General features: G+C 36.4%; 3 protein-coding genes across 7 annotated transcripts; all 3 read left to right on the top strand.

Annotated features, from left to right (window-relative positions):
* Positions 1–2,714: 2,714 nt before the first annotated feature.
* LOC122045046 (tropinone reductase homolog At5g06060-like) lies at positions 2,715–9,398 on the top strand. Of its 3 annotated transcripts, XR_006129887.1 has the most exons (7): positions 2,715–2,870; positions 2,947–3,154; positions 3,258–3,474; positions 3,559–3,665; positions 3,761–3,911; positions 9,198–9,281; positions 9,345–9,398. XR_006129887.1 is itself a non-coding variant. In XM_042605097.1 (6 exons), the coding sequence occupies exons 1-6, from the start codon at positions 2,800–2,802 to the stop codon at positions 9,209–9,211; spliced, it is 768 nt and encodes a 255-aa protein (XP_042461031.1). In that variant the 5' UTR covers positions 2,715–2,799; the 3' UTR covers positions 9,212–9,334. The 3 variants fall into 3 exon arrangements, 2 of the variants coding, with proteins under 2 accessions (XP_042461031.1, XP_042461030.1); XM_042605097.1 differs by lacking the exon at positions 9,345–9,398 and having other exon boundaries at positions 9,198–9,334; XM_042605096.1 differs by lacking the exons at positions 9,198–9,281; positions 9,345–9,398 and having other exon boundaries at positions 3,761–4,110.
* LOC122048076 (tropinone reductase homolog At5g06060-like) lies at positions 9,211–10,424 on the top strand. Its single transcript, XM_042609684.1, has 5 exons — positions 9,211–9,281; positions 9,345–9,552; positions 9,656–9,872; positions 9,957–10,063; positions 10,159–10,424. The coding sequence occupies exons 1-5, from the start codon at positions 9,211–9,213 to the stop codon at positions 10,333–10,335; spliced, it is 780 nt and encodes a 259-aa protein (XP_042465618.1). The 3' UTR covers positions 10,336–10,424.
* LOC122045047 (tropinone reductase homolog At5g06060-like) lies at positions 10,168–18,447 on the top strand. 3 transcript variants are annotated; one of them, XM_042605098.1, is made up of 6 exons: positions 10,168–10,309; positions 14,459–14,542; positions 14,609–14,816; positions 14,912–15,128; positions 15,214–15,320; positions 15,415–15,704. In XM_042605098.1, exons 2-6 carry the CDS (start codon positions 14,472–14,474, stop codon positions 15,589–15,591), a joined length of 780 nt encoding a protein of 259 aa, XP_042461032.1. In that variant the 5' UTR covers positions 10,168–10,309; positions 14,459–14,471; the 3' UTR covers positions 15,592–15,704. The 3 variants fall into 3 exon arrangements, with proteins under 3 accessions (XP_042461032.1, XP_042461034.1, XP_042461033.1); XM_042605100.1 differs by lacking the exon at positions 10,168–10,309 and adding an exon at positions 18,056–18,419 and having other exon boundaries at positions 13,266–14,542; positions 15,415–15,565; XM_042605099.1 differs by lacking the exon at positions 10,168–10,309 and adding an exon at positions 18,056–18,447 and having other exon boundaries at positions 13,267–14,542; positions 15,415–15,594.
* The last annotated feature ends 1,341 nt before the right edge of the window (positions 18,448–19,788 follow it).

Below are 19,788 nucleotides of genomic sequence, written 5' to 3'. Positions count from 1 at the left end.
TTAAGAGTTTCAAGGCTTCGAAAGTTCGACAGGACTCGAAATTTGGAGTGCTCCTATTTCAAGATACAAGTCATTGTATCTTGGGAGATGATTGCCAATAAACCGTAAGCACCTGGGCAAGACAATATCGTCTTAAGGAAAGAAAACCTAGTCTTCTCCTCGACCTTAGCACTCTTATCCTTAAGCAAAAGTTTACCAAAAGGGGTTGTGTTGATATTCGAAGAGATAACTCGATGACCGACGAGATTAGTTCAGTAGCGACGATACCAAGAAGATTATGTCTCTTACCTGAGGGAATACTTCGATAACCGCAAAGGGATGTCGAGAGCATAAATAGGACAAAATTCACATCGTCATATTGAGCTCTATCGATTAGAGTCATCGATTTATTATCGAGATGACTAATCAGACTTAACTGTTAGATCTCAATATTGAAAATCAATATACTCATATTTATTTTTAAAGAAAAATATCCAACAAAAGGTGAGAAGGTGTCCGTTCCACCGAAGAAGGATCTGCATAGTTGGTTGCGATCGCGCACGCGGAGAGGAGGCTGTTGGTGGCTGCTATTGATGACTGAAGAAGAAAAGTTGTTGTTGCTGGAAAACAAAAACGATGAAGGAGAGTGGTGGTGCGCCGTATGGTCGAGGAAGAAGCGTGATCAGGACAAAATGTGCTTGAACAAAACGTCACGAGAGCAGCGCTATTGTAGTAGAATTTTCAACAGCAATAGTGAAAAAAAAAAACTGAGGAAGCTGTGGCTGGAAGAAGTTGCAACACAAGTTGCTGTTGTCGGAGAGGAAGATGAAATAAAAAAAAATGGAAATAAATACCATGTTAAGATAATTATAGTAGACAATAATAAAATAAATTTCTTGATTGATATATAATATATTTAGAGAAACATTATATCCTTGATGAGTTGACAAATTAATAAAAATAAATTATTAATTAATTTATTTTAATAATTATTATATCCTAATTTTGATTTGATTTGTTTAATTATTCTTTTTTAATCTTCTCCTTCTTTGATCATGTCGTCTCCACTTTTTACCTCCTCCGTGTTGGTCCGGACGGATTGACGGAGACACTGGGGGCGAACGTATTCATCTTTTACCATAATGTCACAATATCATCTCCACTTTCGAGTCATGCTCCAACCGCACACTTCTCCGGATATTGAGCTTCACTATTCTACATTAGTCGAGATTGTGTGATCAAGGATGCAAGCAGGCTAAGCTTGTATTTCCAACGCCGAACTTGACTTTGTAGATCGGCCAATTGGGTGTGGGCCTAGGCAGGTTATCTTGGCTCGGTCACCCTAGACCCATAGCCAGTCACGATGTCTTTTATTGTCTGGGCGAGCTAGCTAGCTAGCTGCTTCTATCTAAATTAGCTCGGTCAACTTCTTCAATTTTGAATAATGTGCATCAAATTGACAAAATAAATTAGCTCGGGGCAATGTTATATTATCAGGTGTCTTTTTAATTTCTTAGACATCTCAAAATTGAAATCCTAACTTCGGTAAATTAACGGCGATTGATCTAAAAATACTGGATAATTGACTAACCGTTGTGAGCATGCGTCTATCCTAATGACCAATAGGAAACTTTTGTAAAACATGATTGATAGAGGTAGGTAAATAAAAATAATTCGAATGACAAAACATTCTCATGTTCATATAAATTCATAATATCAATAATTATGTTATTGTAAAAATTTTAATGTGAGACTAAACTCTCATTTAAATTGAAGATAATTTGTTATTCATTTTTTTTTTACACAGATAGCTTACCATGATTTTTTGCTTAGTAGTATGTTTCATCTGAGATCTAGGTTTTTGTTGATATAGGCATTAGATCGATTTTATTTGCTTGTTATTGGGTCAGTTGTCTATTGAGCTTGTTGTTGGTTGGATCTGTCCTCTCGGGATGATCTAATAGTTAGCGCATGAGGTGTTACTATCATAAGATATATCTGGGGTTCGAATCTCAGTAAAATCGAGATAAATACCTTCCTTATGTGTTAGTTATTATTTCAAAGGTTAGTAATCATTCGTAATTTACTTTCTCCATGTTGACTCTGCGACGAATTGACGGGTGCGCTAGGGATAAGCATATTTACCTTGCCACCTTGTTGTTGGTCGGATCTGCTATTAAAACTCATTTGACGTTCAAGTCAGATCCCTTTAAGAAAGATTATATTTGTGTTCTCTATTCTCTATTCTCTATTCTCTATTCTCTGAGTATACGAAAAAGGAGAGAAGGGGAAGTCTTTTATGTGATTATCAAGGCGTGAACTCCTCCTACTCGAGTTAGGTCCTGTTGGATTTGTTGGTTCGAGAACTAGAAATCTAAATTATCAGAAAAACAAAAAAAGAAATATGATATAAATATCATATATATGAATGAACACTTGTAATGAAAAAATTAATTCTATTTAACATTTTCAACTTCATCAATTTTGACTCTTGTGCAGCAAATAGACAAAATATACCAGAAAAAATACACAGCAAAAGGAAATAAACATTAAATTGATTGGTTGTTATTCCATGATTTTTCTCTATCCAATCGAATGCAAACACCCGTCACTCATGACTCACCCACCCTTCCATCCAATGAAATACACGATGACAACAAACTAAACTATCATCTTTAATTTTTGTGTAGTAGGAAAAAAACATTTTAAAATAAATATTTTTTTGTTAGTATATATATATTGTAAGAAATAACCGAGTCAATAGCCACTTTACTCTTCTTCTGCCTTTCTTCTGAGATATTGATCAGATAGCTGCAATCGATGGAGTTGGGAAATAGATGGTCTCTTCGAGGAGAAACAGCCTTGGTCACTGGTGGATCCAAAGGGATAGGGTAAATATTTTGCTTTTATCTTCTTTTTATAGTTTGTTGTTGTTGTTGTTGTACGTTGCTGCTGCTGCTGTTGCAGATGTGCTATTGTGGAAGAACTAGCAAGATTTGGAGCAGCAGTTCATACGTGCGCCAGGAATGAAGCAGAGCTGAAACAGAGTTTGCAGAAATGGAGAGACCTGAAGCTTCAGGTGACTGGTTCGGTCTGTGACGTCTCCTCCTCGGAAGAGAGGGAGAAGCTCATAAAGGAAGTCAGCGCCATCTTCAACGGCAAACTCAACATCCTGGTGTTGATTTGGCATTTGTTCTTGTTGCAGTAGCTTTGATAAAATTGTTAAATATTTTTTATTTCTCTAATCGTTAACTGAATTCGATTGACTGTTTGTGAAGGTTAATAATGCAGCATCTGCTTACGTTAAACCAGTTTTAGAAGTGACTCAAGAGGAATACAAGCATACCATGAACATCAACTTGGAAGCTGGTTTCCATTTGAGTCAACTCGCTCATCCTCTTCTCAAGGCATCTGGACGAGGCAATATCATCTTCATTTCCTCAACTGCTGGTCTCCAAGGAAAATTTTCTATGTCCGTCTATGGAGCGTCTAAGGGTATCCTAATTATTTTCCAAAAAAATAATAAAAAACCATGTTGATATCTAAATGCAACATGAAATTTGTTTTATTTGTCTTTAGGAGCCCTGAACCAACTCACTAAATGTCTCGCTTGCGAGTGGGCTAAGGATAATATTCGTACCAATTGTGTTGCACCCCGTATGATCGACACACCTATGGCTAAACCGGTATATAATTGCTTATCTTTATCTTAACTTAATTGTGTTCCTTTTCATGTAAATATCATGAAATTTAAATTGTATAAGAGTTTTATGTTTAATAGTTCACGGAGAATGAAGAACTGGTAGCGAAGTGGTGTCATCATACTCCGCTTGGGCGTGTGGGAGAACCTGAGGAAGTGGCAGCTTCGGTGGCATTTCTTTGTCTTCCTTCTTCCTCTTTCATCACCGATCAAGTGATTATGGTCGATGGAGGTAAAACAATAAGCGGTGACTATTAAAATGTAATATAATTGTTATATCTATATGCTTATTATATGAATTGTATACACTTTGATAAAGACATGGGCATGTATGCCTTATTCAAATATCATATTGTATGATGGAATAGCTTCCTAATGATCGTTCTAGGCTTCTTAGAAGCTTTGGTCACTTCCTCTAGGTCAACTCTAGGGATATCTTCCCTTGTGATCTTCTTGGTGACTTTCTTAGACTTCTTGGAAGTTTTAGTCGCATTAGTTGTTGCAAAGATACTTCTAAGGATAACTTCCCTTGTATCCTTGACTTGACCCCTAGACCTAAAGTTGGTTCCATAGCTATATAGAACTCTATGATAAGATATTACATCCTTCTTAGCCTTGAGTTTGTATCCCAGACCTCTATGGCCATTGGATGACCTTTGATGTCCTAAATCTAGGATATGTTCATTTTACCCTTTTAGGATATTTTTCATCTTTTTAAAGGTCTTTTCTATTTTATCAAGCCTTGACCTCAAGACTTGATTTTCTTTCCATAAATCCCTAGATTTTGGTTTTTCATTAAATCTTTGAGCATTCCTATTTTTGGGCTTGTATCTATTATCCTTAGGGCGTGTTTGGTTCGGGGTTATCGCTGATAACCTTAGTTGGTTATCAACGATAATCGTGTTTGGTTTAAGTAATTGGCGATTCCGGGTAATGTAACATTACCGACACATCAGCAATTAGGGAATAGAACCAGGAATAAAAAAACCTTGAAAACCTTAGGTTTTCTACGATTCCGGGGTTATCAACATTTTTTTCCAAAATTGCCCAAAGAGGAAAGCTTTGTTTCCACGGTAGAGGAAAGAAAGCGCAGGGAGACGGCCGAGGTCTCCGGGGATGATGCTGCGGAGGCGGTTGTAGGAGAGGTCGAGGAACTAGAGCTGCGTGGCGGCGGAAGAGAGGTTGGCCGGGACAAGGCCGGCCAATGCATTAGAGGAGAGGTCCAGGTAGCGGATACCTGGAAGAAAGGCAGCGGGCACAGAGCCAATGAGGAGGTTCAGACGCTGTAGAAGCCGGAGGCTCAGACGCTGCAGAAGCCGGAGGTCAGCAAGCCGAGGAGAGATGAGGCCGGAGAGGCGAAGGCGAGGGAGTCGGAGCTCGACGACGCGGGCGGCGTTCGGCTCGCACGCGACGCCGCGCCGGTCGCAAGGTGCGGAGAGAGACGCCTCATCCCAGCCATCGAGCGCGCCGAGAGGGTCACGGAGCGCGAGCCTGAACGCTGTAAGCGCGTCGATCTCCCCCTGGGTTTCCCGGCTGCGCCCCGCCGACGTAAGAGGCGGCGGCGGCGGCGGCGGCGGAGATGGAGGCGGGGTGGCGGAAACAAGTAAGGGAAATAGCAGTAGAAGCGTGAAGAAGTTTATTGTGCCCACGCGAGCAACAACAGGGGCTGATGGAGGAAGACGAACACAACAACGAGAGTCTCTCTCCCTTTTTTGACTGCTTTCCTTTCTTGTTTTTCCTTCCTTCCGCTCTCGTTTGGAAAAGCAGACAGATAAGAGGAGGAGGAAGGTTTTAATTGAATTAAATTAATTCAAAAAGTTAAAAGGTAAATTAGTAAATGTAAAATTAAATAATTGTATAATCTTAATCGAACCAAACACCTAATAAGTTATGTTGTATTCCCTATAACCTTTGTTATGTGATTAACTGGTAATCACATAACCAAGGTTATAGATGATGACTTGAACCAAACACACCCTTAGTGTTCTTGCCCAAGTAGTTATATACCTTCCTAACCTTAGGTGAGGTAGTTTTAGCATGAAAAACTACATATTTTTCCTTAATGTTATCATGCTTTCTATTTTTATGGCATATGTCATTAAAATGATATAAACTAGAATTAGCATGCTTTTTATCATTTTTAAGAGGGATTGCATCAATAAATGTTACCTTGGGTTTGCTCTTAAGAGATCCCCCTTGACTTGTGCTTCCTCTTTTGGGCTTGACCAACTTCTTTCCCTTTGGACATTGTCTCCGATAATGTCCTTTTTGATTACACAAGAAGCAAACTATGTGCTCCTTGCTCTTCTTTGTTGTGGGGGCGATCTCCTTGGGTTTCTCCTTGTCCTTTGGTGTCACTTGGCCCTTATTCTTGGTCAATTTAGGGCACTTACTCTTGTAGTGCCTATGTTACCTACACTCAAAACATATAATATGTTTTTTATTATTAATTAAAATTGTTATACCTTTGCTTGTAGGGGTGACATATTCTCCTTTTAATCCGGATGTAGAGGCTTCCTCTTGATCCGACAATGATGATCCTCAAATTGATTTGACTTGACTATTGGAGGTGGAAGCTTCTTCATCTTCATCCCTTCTTGATCTGGAGATGGAGGCTTCTTCTTCTTCTTCATCCTCTTGTACATGAAATAAGGAATATGCTCCCTCCTTGCCCTTCTCATTGCACTCTGTTGAGGATGAAGCTTCTTCTTCTTCCGATGTTGAGTATCTCTCAACCTTGGTGTCCTCCTCCTTTTGGTCTTGCTCCAGTGAGTTGCCCTCTTTAGATTTCTCTTGGTTTGGTGTAGTGGAGGGTTCTTCATGAAGCTTGGCCAATTTGCTCCATAATTCTTTTGCATATTTAAATTCTCCAATTTTGCATAGAATTATGCTTGACAATAAACTAATCAATAATTTGATTACCTTGTAATTCACCTCGCACCTTTGGACTTGCTCTTGGCTCCACTTTCTCTTCTTGAGAATTGTGCCTTTGCTATTTGTTGGAGCATGGAAACCTTCCATTAGAGCAAACCATTACTTTATCTCCATCATAAGGAAATTTTTTATTCTTGATTTTCAAGAATCGAAGCTTGTTGATATGAATGGTGGAGGCACCCTTATATCGAATCCAAGTTCATCTTGGAATTCCAGCTTGAAGTTGATCTTTTTGAATTCTTTGACTTGATGAATTTTGCTCCAACTTCTTCACCCTCTAGCCTTTTTGCCCCTTCCGATGATGATTCAGGTAAAGAGCGACTTCGCTCTGATACCACTTGTTAGGGTCATTTTGGCGCTAGAGAGGGATGAATAGCGTGTCGCGCATCTCGTTGCTTGCTTCTTGGTAATGATGTGCAACGGAATGAAGGCCTAGGTTGCATGACTACACCAACAAGAATTAGTTAGAAGGGGCTCGAGGGGACCTCTGTTAAAACTCATTTGACGCTCAAGTCAGATCCCTCTAAGGAAGACTAAGGAAGAGTGCAACATATGTACTTGTGTTCTCTATTCTCTATTCTCTATTCTCTGAGTATACAAAAAAGGAGGGAAGGGAAAGTCTATTATGTGATTATCAAGGCATGAACTCCTCATACTCGAGTTGTCATGTTGGATTTGTTGGTTAGAACTAGAAATTTAAGAGGGGTGTATTCAATTAAAATATTGAATGATTTTTATTGACTTTTTTTAATAATAGACTTTTGTGGAGTTCATCGATTTTCATTGACTTTTATAAAATCTCATATAGTTATGAAAAGAATTTCATGTAGTTCTATAAACTTTTTTGTAAAACTTTTACAAACATTTGTAAATTTTATAGAAACTTATAGATTTAAGGGGATATATTTAATCTTGGAAAAGCGTAGGTGGTCATGGTCTTACAGGATATTTATTTTTGAATAAAACCTAAAATATCTCATTAAATTTATTTTTTTAGTAAAATAATAAATAGTATATTTGTCCATAAATTTTTTTTTCAACTTTTTAGACTTTTATCTTGTTTGGGCTAAAAACAAAGAGAGGATAAGTCTTATTTTTTAAAAAAAAACTTTAATAATATAATTTTAAATCCAACAATATTATAATAATTTTAAATATTTTTATTTACAAATTTGATTCAAATTATCATGAAATATTGGTCAACCCTTTAATTTGGTCAAATTTTTAATAAAGCTGTTAAATTAATAAATTTGATTAGTAATAAAATTAATAATAATATTATTATTTTGATAAGTAATAATATTATTAAAATAAATAAATATAAATATATAAAATTTATTTAGGAATTTTTAAGATTTAAATAAATTTTATAGAATATTTTTAGGGTATAATTTCATTAGACTTTATTAAATTATCTATTAATTAAGTTGATAAATTAATTTGATTTATTAATATATATTTTATATTAAAACTTAATGTCTCAAGTTTCTCTTCCCTGTATGCACAACGCCATCGTCTAAATCAACTTCGACTTCGACCTGCTCACAAGTAGCCGACGGAAGAATCATCGACCGTCTCAAACAATTTTTCTGTTTATTTTCCTCCTTTTCGACGCACCGCAAGCTTCACCTGATGACACTCATTGTTTCTCATCATGAGCAACCGGAGAAAATTCTCCGCTGGTAGCCTACCGGCGTGAGCCGTTGTCGAAGAAAAGGCTACAAGCAGCTGTCGTTCCGTTCCGGCCGTTTCAATCCATTATTTTACCGTTATAATGTCTAAAAACGGTATTTCAGAGGACTCTTATCTTCGCATGAAATGCATGCTGAGAGGTTGATGCAGACCGTTGAGAGGTTGAACAAGGACAAAGCCTTTTAGATCAAAGAAATAATCAAAATAAAGGAGTGGAAAGAGAAAGTACTTATTCGGAAAAAAATTAAGACGATTTAAAGTTGATAGAAATCTCAATGGTGAGGAGAAACTTTTTATTTTATTTTTAAAGTTGTACCAAGTGTTTTGGAGAGTTCTTATTGACTAAGATTTATATCCAAGAAATTCTAAAAGAATCCATTAAAACTTTGGATACCAAAAGATATTTTTATAGAGTTTTAAAAAGTTAAATTTGAATACAACATGATTTTTTAAAATTCTATAAAAATCTAATTTGAATATCACTAGATATCTATAAAAATTATAAAAATCTAAATTGAATACATTTAGATTTTTAAAATCTATAAAAATCATTCAAAGTAATTAAAAATCTATCCAACTTCATCAATTTTGACTCTTGGGCAGCAAATAGACAAAATATACTAGAAAAAATGAGACAGCGAAAGGAAATAAACATTAAATTGACTGGTTGATTTTCCATGATTTTTCTCTATCCAATCCAATGAAATACGCGATGACAACAAACTAAACTATCATCTTTAATTTTTGTGCAGTAGGAAAACAAAAAAGAAAAAAAACATTTTAAAATAAATATTTTGTTTGTTGGTATTATATATATATATATATTGTAAGAAATAACCGAGTCAATAGCCACTTTACTCTTCTTCTGCCTTTCTTCTGAGATATTGATCAGATAGCAGCAATTGATGGAGTTGGGAAACAGATGGTCTCTTCGAGGAGAAACAGCCTTGGTCACTGGTGGATCCAAAGGGATAGGGTAAATATTTTGCGTTTATCTTCCTTTTATAGTTTGGTGTTGTTGTTGTTATTATTGTTGTAGGTGTGCTATTGTGGAAGAACTAGCAAGATTTGGAGCAGCAGTTCATACGTGCGCCAGGAATGAAGCAGAGCTGAAACAGAGTTTGCAGAAATGGAGAGACCTGAAGCTTCAGGTGACTGGTTCGGTCTGTGACGTCTCCTCCTCGGAAGAGAGGGAGAAGCTTATAAAGGAAGTCAGCGCCATCTTCAACGGCAAACTCAACATCCTGGTGTTGATTTGGCATTTGTTCTTGTTGCAGTAGCTTTGATAAAATTGTTAAATATTTTTTATTTCTCTAATCGTTAACTGAATTCGATTGACTGTTTGTGAAGGTTAATAATGCAGCATCTGCTTACGTTAAACCAGTTTTAGAAGTGACTCAAGAGGAATACAAGCATACCATGAACATCAACTTGGAAGCTGGTTTCCATTTGAGTCAACTCGCTCATCCTCTTCTCAAGGCATCTGGACGAGGCAATATCATCTTCATTTCCTCAACTGCTGGTCTCCAAGGAAAATTTTCTATGTCCGTCTATGGAGCGTCTAAGGGTATCCTAATTATTTTCCAAAAAAATAATAAAAAACCATGTTGATATCTAAATGCAACATGAAATTTGTTTTATTTGTCTTTAGGAGCCCTGAACCAACTCACTAAATGTCTTGCTTGCGAGTGGGCTAAGGATAATATTCGTACCAATTGTGTTGCGCCCGGTATGATCGACACACCTATGGCTAAACCGGTATATAATTGCTTATCTTTATCTTAACTTAATTGTGTTCCTTTTCATGTAAATATCATGAAATTTAAATTGTATAAGAGTTTTATGTTTAATAGTTCACGGAGAACGAAGAACTGGTAGCGAAGTGGTGTCATCGTACTCCGCTTGGGCGTGTGGGAGAACCTGAGGAAGTGGCAGCTTCGGTGGCTTTTCTTTGTCTTCCTTCTTCCTCTTTCATCACTGGTCAAGTGATTACGGTCGATGGAGGTAAAACAATAAGCGGTGACTATTAAAATGTAATATAATTGTTATATCTATATGCTTATTATATGAATTGTATACACTTTGATAAAAACATGGGCATGTATGCCTTATTCAAATATCATACTGTATGAATATGATAGAATAGCTTCCTAATGACCTTTCTAGGCTTCTTAGAAGCCTTGGTCACTTCCTCTAGGTCAATTCTAGGGATATCTTCCCTTGTGATCTTCTTGGTGACTTTCTTAGACTTCTTAGAAGTTTTAGTCACATTAGTTGTCGCAAAGATACTCCTAGGGATCGGATAACTTCCCTTGTATCCTTGACTTGACACATAGACCTAGAGTTGGTTCCATAACTATATGAAACTCTATGATAAGATATTACATCCTTCTTAGCCTTGAGTTTGTATCCCAAACCTCTCTATGGTCATTGGATGACCTTTTATGTCCTAAATCTAGGTTATGTTCATTTTACCCTTTTAGGATATTTTCCATCTTTTTAAGGGTCTTTTCTATTTTATCAAGCCTTGACCTCAAGACTTGATTTTCTTTCCATAAATCCCTAGATTTTGATTTTTCATTAAATCTTTGAGCATTTCTATTTTTGGGCTTGTATCTATTATCCTTAGTGTTCTTGCCCAAGTAGTTATATACCTTCCTAACCTTAAGTGAGGTAGTTTTAGCACGAAGAGCTACATATTTTCCTTAATGTTATCATGTTTTCTATTTTTATGGTAAATGTCATTAAAATGATATAAATTAGAATTAGCATGCTCTTTACCATTTTTAAGAGGAATTGCATCAATAAATGTTACCTTGGGTGCTTTTAAGATATCCCCCTTGACTTGTACTTCCTCTTTTGGGCTTGACCAACTTCTTCCCCTTTGGACATTGTCTCCGATAATGTCCTTTTTGATTACACAAGAAGCAAACTATGTGCTCCTTGCTCTTCGTTGTTGTGGGGGCGATCTTCTTGGGCTTCTCCTTGTCCTTTGGTGTCACTTAGCCCTTCTTCTTGGCCAATTTAGGACATTTACTCTTGTAGTGCCTATGTTCCCTACACTCAAAACATATAATATGTTTTTTATTATTAATTAAAATTGTTATACTAGGGGTGACATATTCTCCTTTTGATCCGGATGTAAAGGCTTCCTCTTGATCCGACAATGATGATCCTCAAATTGATTTGACTTGACTATTGGAGGTGGAAGCTTCTTCATCTTCATCCCTTCTTGATCTGGAGATGGAGGCTTCTTCTTCTTCTTCATCCTCTTGTACATGAAATAAGGAATATGCTCCCTCCTTGCCATTCTCATTGCACTCCGTTAAGAATGAAGCTTCTTCTTCTTCCGATGTTGAGTATCTCTCAACCTCGGTATCCTTCTCCTTTTGGTCTTGCTCCAGCGAGTTGCCCTCTTTAGATTTCTCTTGGTTTGGTGTAGTGGAGGGTTCTTCATGAAGCTTGGCCAATTTGCTCCACAATTCTTTTGCATCTTCAAATTCTCCAATTTTGCATAGAATTATGCTTGGCAATAAACTAACCAATAATTTGATTACCTTGTCATTTGCCTCGCACCTTTGGACTTGCTCTTGGCTCCACTTTCTCTTCTTGAGAATTTTGTCTTTGCTATTTGTTGGAGCTTGGAAATCTTCCATTAGAGCAAACCATTACTCTATCTCCATCATAAGGAAGTTTTTTATTCTTGATTTTCAAGAATCGAAACTTGTTGATATGAATGGTGGAGGCACCCTTGTATCGAATCCAAGTTCATCTTGGAATTCCAGCTTGAAGTTGATCTTTTTGAATTCTTTGACTTGATGAATTTTGCTCCAACTTCTTCACCCTCTAGCCTTTTTGCCCCTTCCGGTGATGATTCAAGTAAAGAGCGACTTCGCTCTGATACCACTTGTTAGGGTCATTTTGGTGCTAGAGAGGGATGAATAGTGTGCCGCGCATCTCGTTGCTTGCTTCTTGGTGATGATGTGCAGCGGAATGAAGGCCTAGGTTGCATGACTACACCAACAAGAATTAGTTAGAAGGGGCTCGAGGGGACCTCTGTTAAAACTCATTTGACGCTCAAGTCAGATCCCTCTAAGGAAGACTAAGGAAGAGTGCAACATATGTACTTGTATTCTCTATTCTCTATTCTCTATTATCTATTATCTGAGTATACGAAAAAGGAGGGAAGGGAAAGTCTATTATGTGATTATCAAGGAATGAACTCCTCATACTCGAGTTGCCATGTTGGATTTGTTGATTAGAACTAGAAATTTAAGAGGGGTGTATTCAATTAAAATATTGAATGATTTTTATTGACTTTTTTTAATGATAGACTTTTGTGGAGTTCATAGATTTTCATTGACTTTTATAAAATCTCATATAGTTATGAAAAGAATTTCATGTAGTTCTATAAATTTTTTTTGTAAAACTTTTACATACATTTGTAAATTTTATAGAAACTTATAGATTTAAGGGGATATATTCAATCTTAGAAAAGTGTAGGTGGTCATGGTCTCACAAGATATTTATTTCTGAATAAAACCTAAAATATCTAATTAAATTTATTTTTTTAGTAAAATAATAAATAGTATATTTGTCCATAATTTTTTTTTCCAACTTTTTAGACTTTTATCTTGTTTGGGTTAAAAACAAAGAGATGATAATGTCTATTTTTTTTAAACAAACTTTAATAATATAATTTTAAATCCAACAATATTATAATAATTTTAAATATTTTTATTTACAAATTTGATTCAAATTATCATGAAATATTGGTCAACCCTTTAATTTGGTCAAATTTTTAATAAAACGTTGAATTAATAAATTTGATTAGTAATAAAATTAATAATAATATTATTATTTTGATAAGTGCTAATATTATTAAAATAAATAAATATAAATATATAAAATTTATTTAGGAATTTTTAAGATTTAAATAAATTTTATAGAATATTTTTAGAGTCTAATTTCATTAGACTTTATTAAATTATCTATTAATTAAGTTGATAAATTAATTTGATTTATTAATATATATTTTATATTAAAACCTAATGTCTCAAGTTTCTCTTCTCTGTACGCACAATGCCACCGTCTAAATCGACTTCGACTTCGACCTATTCACAAGTAGCCGACGGAAGAATCACCGACCACCTCAAACAATTTTTCTGTTTATTTTCCTCCTTTCCGATGCACCGCAAGCTTCACCTGATGACACTCATTGTTTCCCATCATGAGTAACTGGAGAAAATTCTCCGCTAGTAGCCTACCGGCATGAGTCGTTGTCGAAGAAAAGGCTACAAGCAGTTGTCGTTCCGTTTCGGCCGTTTCAATCCATTATTTTACCGTTATAACATCTAAAAACGGTATTTCAGAGAACTCTCATCTTCGCATGAAATGCATGCTAAGAGGTTGATGCAGACCGTTGAGAGGTTGAACAAGGACAAAGCCTTTTAGATCAAAGAAGTAATCAAAATCAAGGAGTGGTAAGAGAAATGACTTATTCGTAAAAAAATTAAGGCAATTTAAAGTTGATAGAAATCTAAATGGTGAGGAGAAACTTTTTATTTTATTTTTAAAGTTGTACCAAGTGTTTTGGAGAGCTCTTATTAACTAAAATTTATATCCAAGAAATTCTAAAAGAATCCATTCAAACTTTGGATACCAAAAGATTTTTATAGAGTTTTAAAAAGTTAAATTTGAATACAACATGATTTTTTAAAACTCTATAAAAATCTAATTTGAATATCACTATATTTCTATAAAATTTATAAAAATCTAAATTGAATACATTTAGATTTTTAAAATCTATAAAAATCATTGAAAGTAATTAAAAATCTATCCAACTTCATCAATTTTGACTCTTGGGCAGCAAATAGATAAAATATACTAGAAAAAATGAGACAGCGAAAGGAAATAAACATTAAATTGACTGGTTGATTTTCCATGATTTTTCTCTATCCAATCCAATGAAATACGCGATGACAACAAACTAAACTATCATCTTTAATTTTTGTGCAGTAGGAAAACAAAAAAGAAAAAAAACATTTTAAAATAAATATTTTGTTTGTTGGTATTATATATATATTGTAAGAAATAACCGAATCAATAGCCACTTTACTCTTCTTCTGCCTTTCTTCTGAGATATTTGATCAGATAGCAGCAATTGATGGAATTGGGAAATAGATGGTCTCTTCGAGGAGAAACAGCCTTGGTCACTGGTGGATCCAAAGGGATAGGGTAAATATTTTGCGTTTATCTTCTTTTTATAGTTTGTTGTTGTTGTTGTTGTTGCTGCTGTTGTAGGTGTGCTATTGTGGAAGAACTAGCAAGATTTGGTGCAGCAGTTCATACGTGCGCCAGGAATGAAGCAGAGCTGAAACAGAGTTTGCAGAAATGGAGAGACCTGAAGCTTCAGGTGACTGGTTCGGTCTGTGACGTCTCCTCCTCGGAGGAGAGGGAGAAGCTGATAGAGGAAGTCAGCGCCATCTTCAACGGCAAACTCAATATCCTGGTGATGATTGGCATTTGTTCTTGTTGTAGTTTTGATAGAATTGTTAAATATTTTTTCTCTAATGGTTAACTGAATTAGATTTACTGTTTCTGAAGGTTAATAACGTAGCAATTGACTACCATAAACCAGTTCTAGAGGTGACCCAAGAAGAGTACAAGCACACCATGAACACCAACTTGGAAGCTGGTTTCCATTTGAGTCAACTCGCTCATCCTCTTCTCAAGACATCTGGACGGGGCAATATCGTCTTTATTTCCTCAACTGCTGGTCTCCGAGGAAAATCTTCTATGTCCGTCTATGGAGCGTCTAAGGGTATCCTAATTATTTTCCAAAAAAAAATAATAAAAAACATGTTAATATCTAAATGCAACATGAAATTTGCTTTATTTGTCTTTAGGAGCCATGAACCAACTCACTAAATGTCTCGCTTGCGAGTGGGCTAAGGATAATATTCGTACCAATTGTGTTGCGCCCGGTATGATCGACACACCTATGGCTAAACCGGTATATAATTGCTTATCTTTATCTAACTTAATTGTGTTCCTTTTCATGTAAATATCATGAAATTTAAATTGTATAAGAGTTTTATGTTTAATAGTTCATGGAGAACAAAGAACGGGTAGCGAAGTGGTGTCATCGTACTCCGCTTGGGCGTGTGGGAGAGCCTGAGGAAGTGGCAGCTTTAGTGGCTTTTCTTTGCCTTCCTTCTTCCTCTTTCATCACCGGTCAAGTGATTACGGCCGATGGAGGTAGAACAATAAGCGGTGACTATTAAAATGTAATATAATTGTTATATCTATATGCTTATTATATGAATTGCATACACTTTGATAAAAACATGGGCATGTATGCCTTATTCAAATATCATGCTTTATGATGGAATAACTACACATATCACAAATAATTAGTTACATCTCCTTGGTCACTAGGTATTATCTTAATGTTAATTTTCAATCTCATTTTTATAAAGAATGAATTTTTTATAATTTCATTTTTACTTTTAAGAAGATACACATAATAAAATTTTGTGTTATCATCAATAAAGTAAAAGTCATGAAATACTTATTTTTTCAAGTATTTTTTCCTTTTAAATTGTATACGTTTGTATAAATTAGGCTGAGTGATCTATTACTTCTTTTAACATATTTGAAAGGAAGATATCATCAACATAAGTCTCATACTTGTGTTTTGAATCAATTTGAAATATAGATATACTTTTCAAGTTAATTTATGTACTCAAAATATCATATTTAACATATCTGAATCTACCATGTCATAAGTTGGAAGACTTAAGGTAGTAAGCAAATGATTCATTTATATAAATATTTTATTTTTTTTAACATAATTATTCTATTTGACTTAAATACAATGATAAAATCCACCTTGTTTAAATGCAATCGGGACATTAAATTATTTCAAATTTTCGGAACATACAAGAGATTGTTGAGAGAACTTTTATTCAGAAGTCATCTTCATAACAACTTTATCCTAACTCTTGATGTTTGAGGTTGTCAAATTTCCCAAGAAGAGATTTTACCCATCTAAAATATAATTTCACCGAACATCATGCTCTCTTAGTAAATCTCGTGCAAGATCATCGAAACTCTTGAATTTGGTTAATCATTATTCTAGAGTCAATCATGTTGTAATTCAAGAATCCACAAACAAATAATTTTTAAAGCCCCACATCCTCTATCTTCCAATGCAAAGACTCCTATAGTTCCTTCATCATTCTTTTCATGTTGTATACAATGTACAATTAATCAATAAGATAGTTGAGGATGTAGTTTCAATATAGGAACTCTGAGTGGTTCGACTTTCACAACTCTCACGATTTGGACATCAATGTCATTCTTAATAATCTTAAGAGTTTCCTCTGTCAAAAATCAAATCAAATTAAGTGTGGTCAAATAAAAAAATATCTTCTATTGCCACAACTTGAAGTTCAATATTCTAATGAACTTCTCTAGTTTCTTCCCATGATTGATTGGAATAGTCATAGCTAGATCAGAGGAGGTCTGTGAGTGTTAAGTTGCTTGTTTGTCAACACTTTCATTTATCATCTCAACAGAATGAGTCTATTTTAAGATTGTGGGTTGTCACATTAAATGAAAAATTATTATATTTTAAAATTCAAATTTATTTGGTTTGCCAAGATGAGCTAGAACAATTGAACTCAGGGATATTAAGTAGGGAAGGTCAGGTTGCCAGTAGGGAAAATCATGTTGATAAGCAGTGAAGGTTGAGTACGAAAGCTGAGTTGTTGAACAAGGAAACTAAGCTATCAACAAGAAGAGCTAGTAGGGAGGCCGAGCTATCAGGTAGGGAGGTCGAACAGGGTGGCTGAGTTGCTGAGTAGAGAGATTGAGCTGCCAGGCAAGGGGGGGCAAGTAAGGAGATTGAGCTGCTGGGCATGGAGGCCAAGCTACTGAGTAGGGATGTATACCAAGTGTAGTTGAGTCTTTGTTTGACATAATTTTTTAAAAACAGATTTGCTTCTTATTTGAAAGCGATTAGAGGCTCAGATGGACATTTATTTTCTAGGATACAATGGTTCAACCATGTTAGTAACCAAACACTGGTTGTTTGAGTCGAACTGAATAATAGTTGAATGTTATCAACAAGAAAACTAAAGAAATGATAGAGAAGGTCATGATGCTATAGAGTAAATGAAAAATTATTAAATTTTAAAATTTAAATTTATTTGGTTTGCTAAGTTGAGTTTGAACTACTAAACTCAGGAATATCGAGGAGGGAAGGTCATGTTGCTAGTAGGAAAAGTCGAGTTGATACATAAGGAAGGTCGAGTAGGAAAGTTGAGTTGTCAAACAAGGAAGCCTACCTATAAGGAAGGAAGCCCTAGTAGAGAGGTTGAGCTGTCGAGTAGGGAGACCGAACATGGTTGATAAGTTGTCGAATAGAGAGACCGAGTTGCAAGCAAGGAGATTGAGTTGCTGGGCATGGAGGTCAAGCACGAAGGCCAAGCTACTGAGCAGAGATGTATATATAATGCAGTCAAGACCTTTGTTTGACACAATTTTTAAAATTTTTTTTTTCTTCTCCGACAGTGATTAGAGGCTTAGATGGATGATGAATGTATTTCATAGAGGATTTTCATTAGTATTTTGCACTCATCTTGTGATATTCTAGGATCATATTTTGCATGATTTGTTACCTTTCGATTTTGTTTCACTATTTTTCTAGTTTGGACATCCACTCTTGTGCTTTTTCATTGATAGGATGAAGAACCGAAGCTAAAACATAGTTAAAGAACCCTGGAATGATGACATGAAGCAAAGAATATGCTCTATCTATGTCCCAAGACATAGGTGTATTCCTCAGGGGAGGCTTTAAAAGGATCCCAAAGGCTCGTGGAGAGGGAGAGAGGAGTTTCCTGGTGACAAAGAACCCTAGGAGAGTTGTTCCAAGGAGCAAGAGTTCTCCTCCACGTTTGGAGTTAGAGAAGTAGCCCGGAGACATCATTCACTTCATTGAATAAGCTTATTTCTCTTTCTCTTAGATTTGGGTTGTAAAAGCTTGCTTAAAACATGTCTTCTTGCTATAACTCCATATCCATGGAGTAGTACTCTTGATTCTAGTACTATGGAGTAGCCTTTTGTCATGTAGACACTTGTTTTTCCATGTTTGATATATTCATGTTTCTTAATTTCTATGATTTGATTGTTTATGGTTTGGTTCTCCTGTGCATACACTAACTCGATGCCAAAAGCACATTTTTGTATCCCAAGGAATGTGAGGAAGGATCAAAAGGTAAATTCAATCCTCCTTCGACCCATAGAATACCGAGACATGGGGGGTCGATCATGAAAATAGGTCGGGTTACCACGAGGATTCCCTAGGCTTTCACGGAGCTTAATGGGTCTGTCTCAATTGTTGGTGCAACATCCCTCAGGTCAAGGTTGACCTGGTTGACCAAGCTGAGTCTTGGTTTGAGTTTAGATGTTTGACAATAAGATATTGATTGAAGAAGAGTCAAGTAGGTCAAGGGAGTGACCGGATACTTGACTGGGAAGTCCTAGTGAGTGAAGCTAGGCAGATGGAAAGTCCTAGTGAGTGAAGCTAGGCAGATGGAAAGTCCTAGTGAGTGAAGCTAGGCAGATGGAAAACCCTAGTGAGTGAAACTAGGTGAAAGTCCTGGTGAGTGAAGCCAGGCAAGGGAAAATTCAGATGGATCAAGGATGATCGGACATCTGGTGTTAGGAAGTCCAAGTAGGTCAAAGGATTGACTGGATACTTGGCATGAGGAAATCCAGATGGGTCAAGGTTGACCAGACATCTGGTGGAAGTCCAAGTAGGTCAAGGGAGTGACCGGATACTTGGCACGACTAGAAAAGTCCAAGTGGGTCAAAGGGAATGACCAGACACTTGGTGGGAAGTCCTAGCAGGTCAAAGGAGTGACCAGATGCTAGGCATGATGTACCAACGGGTCAAGGTTGACCGGATGTTGGTTTGGGAGTCTTGGAACTTGGTTTTGGGCAAAAACCAAGTGCTGGATCGATCAGGAGATCGATCCAGGAGCTGGATCGATCAGTGGATCGATCCAGGCTTTTCCCAGCGAACAGAAAGCCTCTGGATCGATCCGTGGATCGATCCAGATGTCCCAATCGATCAGTGGATCGATTATGACGCGGCTGCTTCGCGCGATAAGCGCTGGATCGATCCGTGGATCGATCCAGGCGTTTTTCCTAGAGCACAGAGGCGCTCTGGATCGATCTGTGGATCGATCCAAAGCCTCCCCGATCGATTGGGAACATTTGAATCGATCGGGATCCGACCGTTGGCGTCGATTTAAGCTGCAGGCGTACGATGGCTGCGACATCTCTTCACCGATTCACTCCAGATCTCTCGCCAACTTCTCCACAGCGCTCTCAAAGATCAGATCGCCAGTTCTTGAAGGATCTTGGAAGCTTTCCAAGTCAAGAGGCGGATCAAAGGCAAGAAGAGAAGCTAG

Source organism: Zingiber officinale, chromosome 2B, assembly GCF_018446385.1.
Source record: "Zingiber officinale cultivar Zhangliang chromosome 2B, Zo_v1.1, whole genome shotgun sequence".
In the NCBI taxonomy this organism is placed as follows: domain Eukaryota; kingdom Viridiplantae; phylum Streptophyta; class Magnoliopsida; order Zingiberales; family Zingiberaceae; genus Zingiber; species Zingiber officinale.
This window is presented reverse-complemented; position numbering and strand designations above follow the sequence as displayed.

Bases quoted from the DNA above. Each gene is read 5' to 3' on its own strand.
- LOC122045046 (XM_042605096.1), top strand. From the start codon at position 2,800: ATGGAGTTGGGAAATAGATGGTCTCTTCGAGGAGAAACAGCCTTGGTC. The intron at 2,871-2,946 runs GTAAATATTTTG...CTGCTGTTGCAG, and splicing joins GGTGGATCCAAAGGGATAGG to ATGTGCTATTGTGGAAGAAC. The intron at 3,666-3,760 runs GTATATAATTGC...TATGTTTAATAG, and splicing joins ACACACCTATGGCTAAACCG to TTCACGGAGAATGAAGAACT.
- LOC122048076 (XM_042609684.1), top strand. From the start codon at position 9,211: ATGGAGTTGGGAAACAGATGGTCTCTTCGAGGAGAAACAGCCTTGGTC. The intron at 9,282-9,344 runs GTAAATATTTTG...TTATTGTTGTAG, and splicing joins GGTGGATCCAAAGGGATAGG to GTGTGCTATTGTGGAAGAAC. The intron at 9,553-9,655 runs GTGTTGATTTGG...CTGTTTGTGAAG, and splicing joins ACGGCAAACTCAACATCCTG to GTTAATAATGCAGCATCTGC.
- LOC122045047 (XM_042605099.1), top strand. From the start codon at position 14,472: ATGGAATTGGGAAATAGATGGTCTCTTCGAGGAGAAACAGCCTTGGTC. The intron at 14,543-14,608 runs GTAAATATTTTG...CTGCTGTTGTAG, and splicing joins GGTGGATCCAAAGGGATAGG to GTGTGCTATTGTGGAAGAAC. The intron at 15,321-15,414 runs GTATATAATTGC...TATGTTTAATAG, and splicing joins ACACACCTATGGCTAAACCG to TTCATGGAGAACAAAGAACG.